Source organism: Tachyglossus aculeatus, chromosome 22 (assembly GCF_015852505.1).
Source record: "Tachyglossus aculeatus isolate mTacAcu1 chromosome 22, mTacAcu1.pri, whole genome shotgun sequence".
Taxonomy (NCBI): domain Eukaryota; kingdom Metazoa; phylum Chordata; class Mammalia; order Monotremata; family Tachyglossidae; genus Tachyglossus; species Tachyglossus aculeatus.
In genome coordinates, this window is record NC_052087.1 from 38,750,622 (window position 1) to 38,768,876 (window position 18,255).

An 18,255-nucleotide genomic window follows, 5' to 3' on the forward strand; every position below is an offset into this window, starting at 1 on the left:
AGAGGAGCGGAGGTTGCGGGCTGGGCAGTAGAAGGAGAGAAGGGAGGTGAGGTAGGAGGGGGCGAGGTGATGGACAGCCTTGAAGCCCAGGGTGAGGAGTTTCTGCCTGATGCGCAGATTGATTGGTAGCCACTGGAGATTTTTGAGGAGGGGAGTAATATGCTCAGAGCGTTTCTGGACAAAGATAATCCAGGCAGCAGCATGAAGTATGGATTGAAGTGGAGAGAGACACGAGGATGGGAGATCAGAGAGAAGGCTGGTGCAGTAGTCCAGATGGGATAGGATGAGAGCTTGAATGAGCAGGGTAGCGGTTGGGATGGAGAGGAAAGGGCGGATCTTGGCAATGTTGCGGAGCTGAAACCGGCAGGTTTTGGTGACGGCTTGGATGTGAGGGGTGAATGAGAGAGCGGAGTCGAGGATGACACCAAGGTTGCGGGCTTGTGAGACGGGAAGGATGGTAGTGCCGTCAACAGAGATGGGAAAGTCAGGGAGAGGACAAGGTTTGGGAGGGAAGACAAGGAGCTCAGTCTTCGACATGTTGAGCTTTAGGTGGCGGGCGGACATCCAGATGGAGATGTCCTGAAGGCAGGAGGAGATGCGAGCCTGGAGGGAGGGGGAGAGAGCAGGGGCAGAGATGTAGATCTGGGTGTCATCAGCGTAGAGATGATAGTTGAAGCCGTGGGAGCGAATGAGGTCACCAAGGGAGTGAGTGTAGATTGAGAACAGAAGGGGACCAAGCACTGAATCTTGGGGAACCCCCACAGTAAGATCACTTCCCAGACTGAGCCCCTTCCTCCCTCTCCCCCTCGTCCCCCTCTCCATCCCCCCATTTTACCTCCTTCCCTTCCCCACAGCACCTGTATACATGTATGTACATATTTATTACTCTATTTATTTATTTTACTTGTACATATATATTCTATTTATTTTATTTTGTTAGTGTGTTTGGTTTTGTTCTCTGTCTCCCCCTTCTAGACTGTGAGCCCACTGTTGGATAGGGACTGTCTCTATATGTTGCCAACTTGTACTTCCCAAGTGCTCAGTACAGTGCTCTGCGCACAGTAAGCGCTCACTAAATACGATTGATTGATTCTCTGTGCCTCAGTTACCTCATCTGTAAAATGGGGATGAGGACTGTGAGCCCCATGTGGGACAACCTGCTCACTTTGTAACCTCCCCAGCGCTTAGAACAGTGCTTTGCATGTAGTAAGCGCTTAATAAATGCCATAATAATAATGGTATTTTTTAAGCACTTACTATGTCACTGTTCTAAGCGCTGGGGGGGGGGGGGGATACAAGGTGATGAGGTTGTCCCATGTGGGAATCACAGTCTTAATCCCCATTTTACAGATGAGGTAACTGATGCTCAGAGAAGTTAAGTGACTTGCCCAAGGTCACACAGCAGATATGTGAGAGAGTGGGGATTCGAACCCATGACCTCTGACTCCAAAGCCCGGGCTCTTTCTACTGAGCCACGCTGCTTCCCTTATAAGCATCGGAGCTCAGGGGCAGGCCTCGCCCCCCTACCCCTTCCCCGAGTTGCCATGGTAACAGCAACAGCGGGTGGGGGAGGAATACGTCATTCCGTACGCGGCGCCCCCCGACGCGAGGGGGCGGGGTCGGAGCGTGCCCCCCCTCACGCTTTCACACCTGCCGCCCCCCCTCCCGCCCTCAGGCTGGAGCGCTTCTGCGCCTGCGCGCCGCCGGCCGGCGGGAGTGGGAGGGGGGCAGTGCGGCGCATGCGCAGTGTGGGCCGCCGCCGACGCCGTCACCACAACCGTTGCCGCCTCCTCGCCGGCGGGTGTGTGCGTGTGTGTCCGTGTGTATCTTTGTGTAACTGTGTGTATTTGTGTAACTGTGTGTGTGTTTGTGTGTGTGTATTTGTGTGTGTGTGTGTGTGCAGGAGTTGGGGTCGCCGCCGCCGCCATGGGGGTGAGTGAGGCCTGGCCTAAAAGGGGGGCTCCCCTCATCCCCCAACCCCCCTCCCCCATTGTTCCCCCGACGACCCCCACGTGACCCCCGACCCCCACGTGACCTCCCCTGCCCCCCCCCCGCTTCTTCCCTCCCAGCCCCCCCTCCCCACTTTTTAATAATAATGGCACTTATTAAGCGCTTACTATGTGCAAAGCACTGTTATAATAATAATAATAATAATAAGGATGTCATTTATTAAGCCCTTACTATGTGCAGAGCACTGTTCTAAGCCCTGGGGAGGTTACAAGGTGATCAGGTTGTCCCACGGGGGGCTCACAGTCTTAATCGTATTTATTGAGCGCTTATTGTGTGCAGAGCACTGTACTAAGCGCTTGGGAAGTACAAGTTGGCGGCTTATAGAGACAGTCAATCCATCAGTCGTATTTATTGAGCGCTTACTGTGTGCAGAGCACTGTACTGAGCGCTTGGGAAGGACAAGTCGGCAACACATGGGGACAGTCCCTACCCAACAGCGGGCTCACAGTCTAGAAGGGGGAGACAGAGAACGAAACCAAACATACTAACAAAATAAAATAAATAGAATAGATAGGTACAAGTAAGATAAATAGAGTAATAAATATGTACAAACATATATACATATATACAGTCCCTATCCAACAGTGGGCTCACAGTCTAGAAGGGGGAGACAGAGAACAAAACCAAACATATTAACAAAATAAAATAAGTATAGTAGATATGTACAAGTAAAATGGAGTAAAAAATATGTACAAATATATATACATATATACAGGTGCTGTGGGGAAGCGAAGGAGGTGAGATGGGGGGGATAGAGGCCCAGTGAAGTGAGTTGCCCAAAGTCACACAGCTGACAAGTGGCGGAGCTGGGGTTGGAACCCATGACCTCTGACTCCAAATAATAATGATGGTATTTGTTAAGCGCTTACTATGTGCGAAGCACTGTTCTAAGCGCTGGGGAGGTTACAAGGTGATCAGGTTGTCCCACGTGGGGCTCACAGTCTTAATCCCCATTTTACAGATGAGGGAACTGAGGCCCAGAGAAGTGAAGTGACTTGCCCAAAGTCACACAGCTGACAAGTTGTGGAGGTGGGATTTGAACGCCAGACCTCTGACTCCAAAGCCTGGGCTCTTTCCACGGAGCCACGCTGCTTCTCTGCATCCTTTCCTTCTCTGCACTCTTTGCATCCTTTCATTCAGTTCCAGGGCCCCTAGTTTAGAACAGTGCTTTGGACGTAGTAATAGCTTAGTAATAATAATGATGGTCTGTGTTCAGTTCTTACTATGCACCAAGCACTGTTCTAAGCACTGGGGAGGATACACGGTGATCAGGTTGTCCCACGGTCTTCATCCCCGTTTTACAGATGAGGTCACTGAGGCCCAGAGAAGTTAATAATAATAATAGTAATGATGGCATTTGTTAAGCGCTTACTATGTGCAAAGCACTTTTCTAAGCTCTGGGGAGGTTACAAGGTGATCAGGTTGTCCCACGGGCTGCTCACAGTTTTAATCCCCATTTTACAGATGAGGTAACTGAAGCACAGGGAAGTGAAGTGACTCGCCCAAAGTCACACAGCTGACAGTTGGCTGAGCTTGGATTTGAACCCCTGACCTCTGACTCCAAATAATAGTAATAATAATGGCATTTATTAAGCGCTTACTATGTGCAAAGCACTGTTCTAAGCGCTGGGGAGGTTACAAGGTGATCAGGTTGTCCCATGGGGGGCTCACAGTTTTAATCCCCGTTTTACAGATGAGGGAACTGAAGCACAGAGAAGTGAAGTGACTTGCCCCAGGTCACACAGCTGACAATTAGCGGAGCCGGGATTTGAACCCATGACCTCTGACTCCAAAGCCCGGGCTCGTTCCACTGAGCCACGAGGCTTCTCCGTGGCTCAGTGGAAAGATACAAAGTAATCCGGTTGTTCCACGTGGGGCTCACAGTCTTCACCCCCATTTTACAGATGGCACAGAGAATAATAATAATGATGGTATTTGTTAAGCGCTTTCTATGTGCCGAGCACTGTTCTAAGTGCTGGGGTATATACAAAGTAATCAGCTTGTCCTCCGAGGTGCTCACAGTCTTCATCCCCATTTTACAGATGAGGTAACTGAGGCAATCAATCAATCGTATTTTTTGAGCGCTTACTGTGTGCAGAGCACTGTACTAAGCGCTTGGGAAGTCCAAGTTGGCAACATATAGAGACAGTCCCTACCCAACAGTGGGCTCACAGTCTAAAAGGGGGAGACAGAGAACAAAACCAAACATACTAACAAAATAAAATAAATAGAATAGATATGTACAAGTAAAATAAATAAATAAATAGAGTAATAAATGCATACAAACATATATACATATATACAGGTGCTGTGGGGAAGGGAAGGAGGTAAGATGGGGGGATGGAGAGGGGGATGAGGGGGAGAGGAAGGAAGGGGCTCAGTCTGGGAAGGCCTCCTGGAGGAGGTGAGCTCTCAGTAGGGCCTTGAGGCACAGAGAATAATAATAATTACGGTTTTTGTTAAGCACTTACTATGTGCCAAGCACTGTTCTAAGCACTGGGGTAGATACAAGGTAATCAGCTTGTACCACGTGGGGCTCACAGTCTTCATCCCCGTTTTACAGATGAGGTAACTGAGGCACAGAGAAGTTAAGTGACTTGTCCAAAGTCACAAAGCTGACAAGCGGCGTAGTCAGGATTAGAATCCATGCCCTCTGACTCCCAAGCCCGGGCTCTTTCTGCTAAGCCACACCGCTTCTCTTGAGACCCGGGGTCACTCGTCCCTTCCTCATCTGCATCTCAGCTAATGGCTGGGGGTTTTCCCATTCCCTTTCAAAACCTCCCCCAAATGCTTCCCAGCTCCAACCACCCCTTCTCTTTTCTCCGTCCTTTCAGGGGGGGATTTGCAAGAGGGGAAAGTTGCCAGCCCCCTTTTCATCGGGAGCCCGGAAATGGAGTCAGTAGGGGAAGTTGAGGCACCCATCTACTTTAAGGGGGTGGAGATAAGGCCGGCCAGTCCCCTTTTAATTCTGCCCTTTCGCATTTTTGAGGTGAACACGAATCTAGGTTCCCTGCCTCCAGCTTTTTGCTTCTGGGATAATAATAATAATGATAATAATGACATTTATGAAGCACTTACTATGTGCAAAGCACTGTTCTAAGCGCTGGGGAAGTTACAAGGTGACCAGGTTGTCCCACGGGGGCTCACAGTCTTAATCCCCATTTTACAGATGAGGTAACTCAGGCCCAGAGAAGTTAAGTGACTTGCCCAAAGTCCCACAGCTGACAATTGGCAGAGCTGGGATTTGAACCCATGACCTCTGACTTTAAAGACCGGGCTCTTTTCCACTGAGCCATGCTGCTTCTCTAGGGGTAATAATAATAATAATGACGGCATTTGTTAAGTGCTTACTCTGTGCAAAGCACTGTTCTAAGCGCTGGGGAGGTTACAAGGTGATCGGGTTGTCCCACGGAGGGGCTTACAGTCTTAACCCCCATTTTACAGGTGAGGTAACTGAGGCACAGAGAAGTTAAGTGACTTGCCCAAAGTCCCACAGCTGACAATTGGCAGAGCTGGGATTTGAACCCATTACCTCTGACTTCAAAGCCCGGGCTCTTTTCCACTGAGCCATGCTGCTTCTCTAGGGATAATAATAATAATAATGACGGCATTTGTTAAGCGCTTACTATGTGCAATCACTGTTCTAAGCGCTGGGGAGGTTACAAGGTGATCGGGTTGTCCCACGGAGGGGCTTACAGTCTTAACCCCCATTTTACAAGTGAGGTAACTGAGGCACAGAGAAGTTAAGTGACTTGCCCAAAGTCACACAGCTGACAACTGGCGGAGCCGGGATTTGAACCCATGACCTCTGACTCAAGATGCTAAACTCTTTGAGTTCTCACAGTGGGATGAGACTTTGCCCAATTGCAATGAAAAAACACAAGCCTTAGTTCTTCGAAAGTTGATCGTTTTCCTGGAAATGCGGTAGGATGTTGGGTTGCCATCTAAATACTCAAATTTAGTCAAATGTGGTAGCTAAGCTTTTTCCTCCTCAAGGCTCTTTTCATTCATTCATTCATTCAATCGTATTTATTGAGCGCTTACTGTGTGCAGAGCACCGTACTAAGCGCTTGGGAAGTACAAGTTGGCAACATATAGAGACGGTCCCTATCCAACAACGGGCTCACCGTCTAGAAGGGGGAGACAGACAACAAAACAAAACATGTGGGCAGGTGTCAAGTCCTCAGAACAAATAGAATTAAGGCTAGATGCACATCATTAACAAAATAAATAGAATAGTATTATTTATTCAATATAATTTATTGAGCACTTACTGCGTGCAGAATACTTATTGAAAATAGAGTTTGTCCTTTCCTCTGGATGTTGTTTGTCCCTTCCATTAGCACCACTTTTCTGGGAAAATTGACACACAATAACGTCAAGCCCACTCTCCCCACCTTCATAACCTTATTTATTAAAAGCACATCTCCAAGAGGCCTTCCCTGACTAAGCCCTTATTTACTCTTCTCCCACTCCCTTCTGCTGCTTTTGGACTCGGATTTGCACTCTAGTCAACCCTCCCTCGGCCTTAAGGTACTTATGTACATCTCCATAATTTATTTATACTAATGTTTGTCTCCCACTCTAGAGTGTAAGCTTGTTGTGGGCAGGGAATGTCTGTTATATTGTTATATTGTACTCTCCCAAACTGTTAGTGCAGTGCTCTGCACATAGTAAGCGCTCAATAAATACGATTGATGATGATGCTCTGCATATAGTAAGCACTCAATAAGTACAATTGATTGATTGGTATCCTGTAAATGACCTAAACTAAATGACCTAAATCCCAAAATTAATCCCCAAAGTAAATGCAATTGATTGATTGGTATCTTGTAAATGACCTAAACTAAATGACCTAAATATTGAAGTTGTTATTATTATTCTAATATCAAGCACTAGTTAATAAGGTGCTGGACACCACAGAGAGAAAGCTATTCCTCACTGGTTGAAACAGGCATTAAAGCTAATTTAATGCCTTTGGCCATTGTCTTTAAGTCACCCCTTAGTGGGGAAATAGCATTTTTTACTGTAACATTCTGAGTGATGCTCTCCTATTTGAAAACTTTTATTCTTCGTATTTGTGACGTACTTCCTATGTGCTAGGCAATGTTTGAGTGACGTTTTCCTATTTGAGAACGTTATTAATGGTATTTGTGAAGTGTTTATGTTGTGCCAAACTCTGTACTAAGCACTAGGATAGATACAAGATAATCAGGTTGGACACAGGCCCTGTCCCACATAGGGCTTACAGTCTAAGTTGGAAGGAGGAGGATTTAATCTCCATTTTAGAGGTGAGGTAACTTGAAGTCCTGAAAAGGGAAGTGCCTTATCCATTCATTCATTCAATCGTATTTATTGAGCCCTTACCGTGAGCAGAGCACTGTACTAAGCGTTTGGAAAGTATGGTTCGGCAACAGAGACAATCCCTACCCAACAGCAGGCTCACAGTCTAGAAGGGAAAGCAGCGTGGCTCAGTGGAAAGAGCACGGGCTTTGGAGTCAGAGGTCTTGGGTTCAAATCCCGGCTCCGCCACTTGGCAGCTGTGTGACTTTGGGCAAGTCACTTCACTTCCCTGGGCCTCAGTTCCCTCATCTGTTAAATGGGGATTAAGACTGTAAGCCTCACGTGGGACCACCTGATCACCTTGTAAACTCCCCAGTTGCTTAGAACAGTGCTTTGCACATAGTAAGCACTTAATAAATGCCATTATTGTTATTATTATTATTAAGGGGGAGACAGACAACAAAACAAGTAGACAGGCCTCAATCACATCAAAATAGATAAATAGAATCACAGATCATTAGTAAAATATGTACAAACATACACAAGTTCTGTGTGGCGGGAGGGTAGAGCAGAGGGAGGGAGTAGGGGCGATGGGGAGGAGGAGCAGAGGAAAAGGGTTCAGTCTGGGAAGGCCTCCTGGAGGAGGTGAGCTCTCAGAAGGGCTTTGAAGTGGGGGAGAGAGCTAGTTTGGCAGATGTGTGGAGAAGCAGCGTGGCTCAGTGGAAGGAGCCCGAGCTTTGGAGTCAGAGGTCATGGGTTCAAATCCCGGCTCTGCCAATTGTCAGCTATGTGACTTTGGGTAAGTCACTTCACTTCTCTGGGCCTCAGTTACCTCATCTGTAAAATGGGGATTATGACTGTGAGCCCCCTGTGGGACAACCTGATCACCTTGTAACCTCCCCAGCGCTTTGAACAGTGCTTTGCACATAGTAAGCGCTTAATAAATGCTATTAAAAAAAAAAGTGAGGAGGTTAGCAGCAGAGGAGCAGAGCGTATCCAAGGTCACAGCAGCAAAGTGGCAGAGTAGGATTAAAACCCAGGTCCTTGGACTCCCAAACCCGTGCTCTTTCCACTAGGCCACGCTGCTTCTCAACTTGTACATACACCTTTCTTCCTTGAAGATGTGATGCCAATTTGTACTTCCCAAGCGCTTAGTACAGTGCTCTGCACATAGTAAGCGCTCAATAAATACGATTGATTGATTGATTGAAGATAGAGATCAGCCGGGGGACTGCAGTTTTCACCCTTACCTGACCTGCAGCCGTAGAGGATCTGTCTAGTAATAATAATAATGATGGCATTTATTAAGAGCTTACTATGTGCAAAGCACTGTTCTAAGCGCTGGGGAGGTTACAAGGTGATCAGGTTGCCCCACGGGGGGCTCACAGTCTTAATCCCCATTTTACAGACGAGGTAACTGAGGCATAGAGAAGTTAAGTGACTTGCCCAAAGTCACACAGCTGACAATTGGCAGAGCCGGGATTTGAACCCGTGACATTACTCTATTTATTTATTTTACTTGTACATATCCTATTTATTTTATTTTGTTAGTATGATTGGTTTTGTTCTCTGTCTCCCCCTTTTAGGCTGTGAGCCCATTGCTGGGTAGGGACTGTCTCTATATGTTGCCAACTTGTACTTCCCAAGCGCTTAGTACAGTGCTCTGCACACAGTAAGCGCTCAATAAATACGATTGATTGATTGATTGACTCCAAAGCCCAGGGTCTTTCCATTGTCACGCTGCTTCTCTGTTCTCGACTTGTTCCCAATGAGACCTGCATCTGTCATAGGCAATCCAGAGTCCCATTCAGTCGTGCTAGTACATACTAAGTTGAAACTCCTGATTTTCTTTTTTTAGTGATATTTATTAAGCGCTTACTATGTGTCAAACACTGTTCTAAGCACTGTGGTGGGTAATAATGGTAATTGTGGTCTTTATTAAGCACCTACCATGTGCCAGGCACTGTACTAAGCATTGAGGAGGATACATGGGAATGGAGTTGGACAGTCCCTGTCCCACATAGGGCTCCCAGTCTCAGTCCCTATTTTGCAGATGAGGTAACTGAGGCACAGAGAAGTTAAAGTACACATTAATTAGGTCAAATACAATCCTCCTCCAAGAGGCCTTCCCAGACTGAGCCCCCTTTTTCCTTTCCTCCTCCCCATCCCCCCCGCCCTACCTCCTTCCCCTCCCCACAGCACCTCTCTATATATTTGTACAGATTTATTACTGTATTTATTTTACTTGTACATACTTACTATTTATATTGTTAATGATGTGCATCTGGCTTTAATTCTATTTGTTCTGACGATTCTGACACCTGTCTACATGGTTTGTTCTGTCATCCATCTCCCCCTTCTAGACTGTGAGCCCGTTGTTGGGTAGGGACCGTCTCTATATGTTGCCAACTTGTACTTCCCAAGCGCTTAGTCCAGTGCTCTGCACACAGTAAGCGCTCAATAAATACGATTGAATGAATCCTGATCCTGCATGGGGCTCACAGTGTAAGTAGGAGGGAGAACAGGTATTTCATCCCCATTTTTCAGTTGAGGAAACTGAGGCCCAGAGAAGACAAGTGACTTCCCCAGGGTCACACAGCAGGCAGTTGGCTGAGCTGGGATTAGAACCCAAGACCTCTGAGTTCCAGGCCTAGTGGCTCGGTGGAAAGAGCACAGGCTTTGGAGTCAGAGGTCATGGGTTCGAATCCCAGCTCCGCCACCTGTCTGCTGTCTGACCTTGGGCAAGTCACTTAACTTCTCTGAGCCTCAGTTCCCTCATCTGTAAAATGGGGATGATGACTATGAGCCCCACGTGGGACAACCTGATCACCTTGTATCCCCCCCAGTGCTTAGAACAGTGCTTTGCACATAGTAAAGGCTTAACAGATGCCATCATTATTATTCTCATTATTATTATTTCCATTAGGCCACACTGCTTCTCATTTTCAAAGCTCCCACCCACCATCATCATCATCATCAATTGTATTTATTGAGTGCTTACTGTGTGCAGAGCACTGTACTAAGCGCTTGGGAAGTACAAATTGGCAACATATAGAGACAGTCCCTACCCAACAGTGGGCTCACAGTCTAAAAGGGGGAGACAGAGAACAAAACCAAACATACTAACAAAATAAAATAAATAGAATAGATATGTACAAGTAAAATAAATAGAGTAATAAATATGTACAAACATATATACATATATACAAACATATATACATATATACAAACATATATACATATACATCAACACGCCATTCCTCTTCTTTATGCTTTTATTTAATTGAAGAGGTTTAGGCTTGGTCTTGTCCATAATTTAGTGAGTAATCACAGCTCACTCTTGGCTCGAATTCATCCTGAACTGAAGCACTTCACTTTTCTACAAATAACCAGAAGTTGAGTAAATTGATAATAGTAATTGTGGTATTTGTTAAGCACTTACGTGTCGAGAACTGAACTAAGCACTGAGGAAGATACAATACGATTTTTCTGTGCTATTTGTTAAGCAGTGTATAGATCTGTAATATCTGTTATATCTGTTATTTATATTAATGTGCATCTCCCTATCTAGGCTGTGAGCTCATTCTGGGCAGGAATGTGTCTGTTGTTATAGTGCACTTACTATGTACAAAGCACTGTTCTAAGCCCTGGGGGGATACAAGGTGATCAGGTTGTCCCACCTGGGGCTCACAGTCTTAATCCCCATTTTCCAGATGAGGGAACTGAGGCCCAGAGAAGTGAAGTGACTTGCCCGAAGTCACACAGCTGACAATTGGCGGAACTGGAATTTGAACCCATGACCTCTGACTCCAAAGCCCGGGCTCTTTCCTCTGAGCCATGCTGCTTCCCTCCCAAGCGTTCTCTCCCAAGTGCTCAGTACAGTGCTTTGCACACAGTAAGGGCTCAAAATATGATTAGATGGATGATTAAATATGATTAGATGGATGAATGAAGCACTTACTATGTACCAGGCACTGTACCAAGCACTGGGGAAGATGAAAGATAATCAGGTTGGATCCGGTCTCTAATTTACATAGGGCTCACAGTCTTAATCCCCATTTTCACATGAGGTAACTGAGGTCCAGAAAAGTGAAGTGACTTGCTCAAGATCCCCCAGCAGTCAAGCGGCAGAGCTGAGATTTGAACCCAGGCCTGTGCTTTATCCATTAGGCCACACTGCTTCTCCAGCCCAGTCCCTGTCTTACAAGGGACTCACAGTCAATGGGAGAAAGACAACAGGCATTTAATGTCCATTCTTCAGATGAGGAATCCGAGGCCTAGAGAAACTGATTTGCCCGAGGTCGCAAAGCAGGCAAGTAGTGTTTGCAGGTCTCTGTACCCAGAAGCTCATTGTTGCACATCTTCAGTTCACTTACCTTGGTTGGAAGTGGTTCTTTCTGAAAAGACCTTTTAGTCTTGGATTTTAGGAGTGCTGGTCTAGAAACCTGAAGCACTTCCATGTGTGTTATCTTCTCCTTTTATTTTCCTCAATATCTGTGAGGTTGGAAGCAGCCTTATCATTATGCCCATTTTACAGACTTTTGTACTCTTCCAAGTGCATAGTAATAATAATAAAATAATAATAATAATAATAATAATAATAATGGCATTTATTAAGCGCTTACTAGGTGCAAAGCACGGTTCTAAGCTCTGGGGAGGTTGCAAGGTGATCAGGTTGTCCCACGGGGGTGGGGGCTCACAGTCTTAATCCCCATTTTACAGATGAGGTAACTGAGGCACAGAGAAGTTAAGTGACTTGCCCAAAGTCACACGGCTAACAGGTGACGAAGCCGGGATTTGAACCCATGACCTCTGACTCCAAAGCCCGGGCTCTTTCCACCGAGCCACGCTGCTTCTCTACAGTTATCTGCACATAGTAAGCACTCAATAAATGGATTGTTTTTCCCTGATCTTGGGCATTCTGGCTGGTGAGGGCCACATTTTTTTATTTAGTGGTATTTGTTAAGCGCTTACTATGTATTAAGAGTGGCTCAGTGGAAAGAGCCCAGGCTTTGGAGTCAGAGGTCATGGGTTCAAATCCTGACTCCTCCAACTGTCAGCTCTGTGACTTTGGGCAAGTCACTTAACTTCTCTGGGCCTCAGTTCCCTCATCTGTAAAATGGGGATGAAGACTGTGATCACCTTGTAACCCCCCCAGCACTTAGAACAGTGCTTTGCACATAGTAAGCACTTAATAAATGCTATTATTATTATTATTATTATTATTATTATTATCAAACACTGTTCTAAGCCCTGGGGAAAGAACAAGTTAATTAGATTAGACACAGTCCCTGCCCCTTTTGGGGCTCACAGTCATGGGGAGAACAGATATTCAATTCAATTCAATTCAGTCGTATTTATTGAGCGCTGACTGTGTGCAGAGCACTGTACTAAGCACTTGGGAAGTACAAGTTGGCAACATCTAGAGACGGTCCCTACCCAACTGCGGACTCACAGTCTAGAAGGGGGAGACAGACAACAAAACAAAACATGTTAACAAAATAAAATAAATAGAATAAATATGTACAAGTAAAATAAATAAATAGATAGATAGATATCCCCATATTATAGTTAAGGGCTCACAGTCTAGAAGGGGGAGACAGACAACAAAACAAAACATATTAACAAAATAAAATAAATAGAATAAATATGTACAAGTAAAATAAATAAATAGATAGATATCCCCATATTATAGTTAAGGAATCAGGCTCAGAGAAGCTAAAGTGACTTGCCTAAGGTCACAAAGCAAGCATTTTGCAGAGCCGGGATTAGAATCCTGGACCTTGGGACTCCAGGCCCATTTTCTTTCCATTAAGCCACGCTGCTCCTTGTTGCTGCTAAAACTCTTGGCGGGAGAGCCACTTTAATGGTTTTTTCCCCAATAATAATAATAATAATTGAGGTATTCATTAAACACTTACTCTGTCCAAGCACCATGCTGAGTTGTTGGGGTAGATACAGTAAAAGCAGAGCGGACACGGTTCCCGATTCACTTAGGCTCACGGTCTAAGGAGGAGGGAGAACAGGTTTATCCCTCACCAAAACATGGTATTTTGATTATGGGTTGGAAATCCGAATGAGAATTCAGGTTTTTCAGAGTTCTAGTGTGTAATAATAATAATAATGGTGTTTGTTAAGCACTTACTATGTGCGAAGCACTGTTCTCAGCGCTGGGGTTGATACAGGGTAATCAGGTGGTCCCACGTGGGGCTTACAGTTTTAATCCCCATTTTCCAGATGAGGTAACTGAGGCCCAGAGAAGTGAAGTGACTTGCCCAAAGTCACACAGCTGATAAGTGGCAGAGCTGGGATTAGAACTCATGACTTCTGATTCCCAAGCCCAGGCTCTTTCCAGTAAGCCATGTTGTACATTTTTTCTCTCTGGTTTGTTGAATATTTCTTTTTGAATAAATCTTGCACAGACCATGTGCATCTTTACATTTCCCTAGTCTGATTTCTGTGCTAGTGAGAAGAAAATAAATTGGGTCTGTGTGATATTATGTATTCATTCATCCACTCAATCAAATTTATTGAGCACTTATTGTGTGCAGAGCACTGTACTAAGCGCTTGGGAAGTACAGCGTGGCTCAGTGGAAAGAGTACGGGCTTTGCAGTCAGAGGTCATGGGTTCAAATTCCGGCTCTGCCAATTCATTCATTCATTCAATTGTATTTATTGAGCGCTTACTGTGTGCAGAGCACTGTACTAAGCGCTTGGGAAGTACAAGTTGGCAGCATATAGAGACGGTCCCTACCCAACAGCGGGCTCACAGTCTAGAAGGGGGAGACAGACAACAAAACATATTAACAAAATAAAATAAATAGAATAATAAATATGTACAAGTAAAATAAATAGAGTAATAAATCTGTACAAACATCTATACAGGTGCTGTGGGGAGGGGAAGGAGGTAAGGCAGGGGAGATGGCGGGGGGGGAAGGGGGAGAGGAAGGAGGGGGCTGAGTGTGGGAAGGCCTCCTGGAGGAGGTGAGCTCTCAGTAGGGCCTTGAAGGGAGGAAGAGAGCTAGCTCGGCGGATGGGCAGAGGGATTGGGGGCATTCCAGGCCCGGGGGATGACGTGGGCCGGGGGTCCACGGTGGGACAGGTGAGAAGGAGGCCCAGTGAGGAGATTAGCGGCAGAGGAGCGGAGGGTGCGGACTGGGCTGGAGAAGGACAGAAGGGAGGTGAGGTAGGTGGGGGCTAGGGGATGGACAGCCTTGAAGCCCAGGGTGAGGAGTTTTTGCCCGATGCGTAGTTTGACTGGTAGCCACTGGAGATTTTTGAGGAGGGGAATAACATGCCCAGAGCGTTTCTTCACAAAGATGATCCGGGCAGCGGTGTGAAGTATAGATTGAAGTGGGGAGAGACAGGAGGATGGGAGATCAGAGAGGAGGCTGATGCAGTCATCCTGTCGGGATAGGATGAGAGATTGAACCAGCAGGGTAGCGGTTTGGATGGAGAGGAAAGGGCAGCTGTGTGACTTTGGGCAAGTCATTTCACTTCTCTGTGACTCAGTTCTCTCATCTTTAAAATGGGGATGAAGACTGTGAGCCCCACGTGGGACAACCTGATCATCTTGTACCCCCCCAGCGCTTAGAACAGTGCTTTGCATGTAGTAAATGCTTAACAAATACCATCATGATTATTATCATCATCATCATCAATCATATTTATTGAGCGCTTACTGTGTGCAGAGCACTGTACTAAGCGCTTGGGAAGTACAAATTGGCAACATCTAGAGACAGTCCCTACCCAACAGTGGGCTCACAGTCTAAAAGGGGGAGACAGAGAACAAAACCAAACATACTAACAAAATAAAATAAATAGAATAGATATGTACAAGTAAAATAAATAAATAGAGTAATAAATATGTACAAACATATATACATATATACAGGTGCAGTTATTATTGTTATTACAAGTCGGCAACATATAGAGATGGTTCCTACCCAACAACGAGCTGTCTAGAAGGGGGAGACAGACAACAAAACCAAACATGTAGACAGGTGTCAAAGTCGTCAGAACTAATAGAACTAAAGCTAAATGCACATCTCATTAACAAAATAAATAGAATAGTAAATATGTACCAGTAAAATAAATAGAGTAATAAATCGGTACAAATATATATACAAGTGCTGTGGGGAGGGGGAAGGAGGTGGGGTGGGGGGATGGGGAGGAGGAGAGGAAAAAGGGGTTTAGTCTGGGAAGGCATCTTGGAGGAGGTGAGCTCTCAGTAGGACTTTGAAGGGAGGAAGAGAGCTAGCTTGGCGGATGTGTGGAGGGAGGGCATTCCAGGCCAGGGGGAGGATGTGGGCCGGGGGTCCACGGTGGGACAGGCGAGAATGAGGTACGGTGAGGAGGGTAGCGGCAGAGGAGCGGAGGGTGCTGGCTGGGCTGTAGAAGGAGAGGAGGGAGGTGAGGTGATGGAGAGCCTTGAAGCCAAGAGTGAGAAGTTTTTGCTTGATTCATAGGTTGACAGGCAGCCACTGGAGATTTTTGAGGAGATGTATTTCATCCCAGCCCCTTACTGGTGCCAGAATCTTTCTACCCTGAAAATAAGAGGTGCAAGGCTATTTTATCCTAAAAGTCAGCTCTGCCTTTGAGCAACCCAGCTTCTGCCTTTATGCTCCAGTGCCCCCTCCCCACCAATTCCCAGCAACCGCATGGCTTCAGGCTATGAAACTTAATCTTAGAAGGGATTGATAATGGGAACCAGGTTTACAGCCTTGGAGTGAGGCTTCTCTCACTGGGCTCTTTTCACTTGTTGCTGTATGAATCGTCAGGATTTTATTTCCCTGCCCTCTGTGGCATTTCCTTTGGCTGGTCGGGTGTAGGAGCAATTTTGAAGCAACTGAATATCCTTTTTCCTGGTGTTTTGAGAGCTCCTTACTTAGTCTGGACCAATCAGTCGATGGTATTTGAGGGCTTACCAAGTGTGGGCAGGGAAGGTGTCTGCTAATTCTGTTGCAGTGTACTCTCCCAAGTACTTAGTAAGGTGCTCTGCACATAGTAAACATTCAATAAATACCATTGATTGATTAGAAGGGTACAGTGCAATGGAATTGGTAGGCATGATCCCTGCCCTCAACAAATTTACAGTCTAGTGGGATCTAGTTTGGACCCAGGCTCTTGGGGCCAACAGAGTCATTTATCCTCCATTCCCCATCTCATTAATCCAGGTGGAGCTATTTTGAAATGATTTTTACTCATCAATCAATCGTATTTATTGAGCGCTTACTATGTGCAGAGCACTGTACTAAGCGCTTGGGAAGTACAAATTGGCAACATATAGAGACAGTCCCTACCCAACAGTGGGCTCACAGTCTAAAAGAAGGTACTCATAGACCTTCTCAGCCATATTGAGCCCCATGTGGGATAGGGACTGTGTCTAACGTGAAGATCTTGTGTCTCCCCCAGTACTTAGTACAGTATTTGGCACATAGTAAGCACTTAGCAGATACCATCATTGTTAATTATAATAACAGTGCCGAACCACATCAGCTTTTAGGCCTGGAGAACTTCCTCCAGGAAAAGGGTCCATAGATATTCCATTGTTTATTAGCAGTGAGATGGCTAGGGATGCTTAATGCTCTTGGAAATCAGGATATAGAATATAGCATGTATCTAGAAACCTGCGTTTTGTTTTTTTTTAAATGGTATTTGTTTAGTGCTTACTATGTGCCAGGCATTGTATTAAGTCCTGGGGCAGATATAAGTTAATCAGGTTGGACACAGTCCATGTCCCATATGGGGCTCAGTCTTAATCCTCGTTTTACAGAAGAGGGAACTGAGGTCTAAAGACTTGCCCAAGGTCACACAGCAGTCAAGGAGCGGAGGCAGGTTCAAAACCCAGACCCTCTGGTCCCAGGCTCGAGCTCTTTGCCCTAGATCACACTGCTTCTCTAAAGACGTTTTAGGGTTTAGAATTTATTCTCCAGGTTTGAGCTGGCCATGGTTTCCTCTGCCCCAGAGCAATTTGTTTCTCCAAGAGCCCCAACTGTGTCAGGTCCAGTTGTTACTTCAGGAACAGTGGCACCCGTGGCACCTGATATTCCTCCTCCTCGAAGCTGAGGGATGGGCAGCATGACTGGATGCCCTCTGGGCCGGCTCCACTCCGACCTCGACCTCCCCCATCGTCGAGTCTGAGCCGCTTTCAGCAGAAAACAAAAAATGGACGCACCTGATTGAAAGAAGGGGCGAGTGGTCCTGGACCTTGGGCAGGATGGGGAATTTATACTGAAACACTCATCCTGCAAGCCAGTTTTGTTACCCCCTAGGAGTGGCAACAAATCCAATGGCCGCAGCAGGAGACAGGAGACTCTCGGCCAGCTGCAGAAAAGCCTGTCCGGGGCTAAGATGGAGCTTGCCTTCAGAACCGAGAGGGGAAGAAATTTTCCTGCCTTTCAGTCGGATGTAAAAAAGTGGTGCGGAAACAGAGCCATCGAGTCTTTTAAGTTACCGGGGGCAGTTTTCTTAATATAGACCGACACAGAACAAACACAGACTGTTAATGAAAATGGAGTGAAATCCAAAACTTATTTTGCCTGGGGTATTGCGGTGAGGACTGACAAGTGTGTTGGCCTCGGTTGTTCATAATAATAATAATAATAATAATAATAATAATGGCATTTATTAAGCACTTACTATGTACAAAGCACTGTTCTAAGCGCTTGGGAGTTTACTAAGTGATCAGGTTGTCCCACGGGGGACTCACAGTCTTAATCCCCATTTTACAGATGACGTAACTGAGGCACAGAGAAGTTAAGTGACTTGCCCAAAGTCACACAGCTGGCAGTTGGTGGAGCTGGGATTTGAACCCACGACCCCTGACTCCAAAGCCCATGCTCTTTCCACTGCGCCACGCTGCTTCTCTCACGCAGGGCCGTTCACATCAGTGAAACCTGGCATTCTGTCAGTTGTCCGCCCCACTCCTGGGGTTGGCGACGGCGAACCCAGGGAAAGTTC

At 46.1% G+C, this 18,255-nt stretch overlaps 1 protein-coding gene across 5 annotated transcripts in view; it reads left to right on the forward strand.

Moving 5' to 3' along the window:
• Positions 1-18,255, forward strand: part of NAA40 (N-alpha-acetyltransferase 40, NatD catalytic subunit) — a 58,812-nt gene that overhangs the window by 26,476 nt on the left and 14,081 nt on the right. For 4 of the 5 annotated variants that reach the window (XR_005455686.1, XM_038765116.1, XM_038765117.1 and 1 more), the window contains exon 1: positions 1,902-1,932. The exons of the other annotated variant lie outside the window; for it this stretch is intronic. Coding sequence is in view for 3 of the 4 variants with exons in the window: in XM_038765116.1 (XP_038621044.1) it covers positions 1,927-1,932 (6 nt within the window). In the remaining variant the exon portion in view is untranslated. Of the gene's footprint in view, positions 1-1,901; positions 1,933-18,255 lie in introns of those variants that run through there. 5 annotated transcript variants of the gene reach the window in all.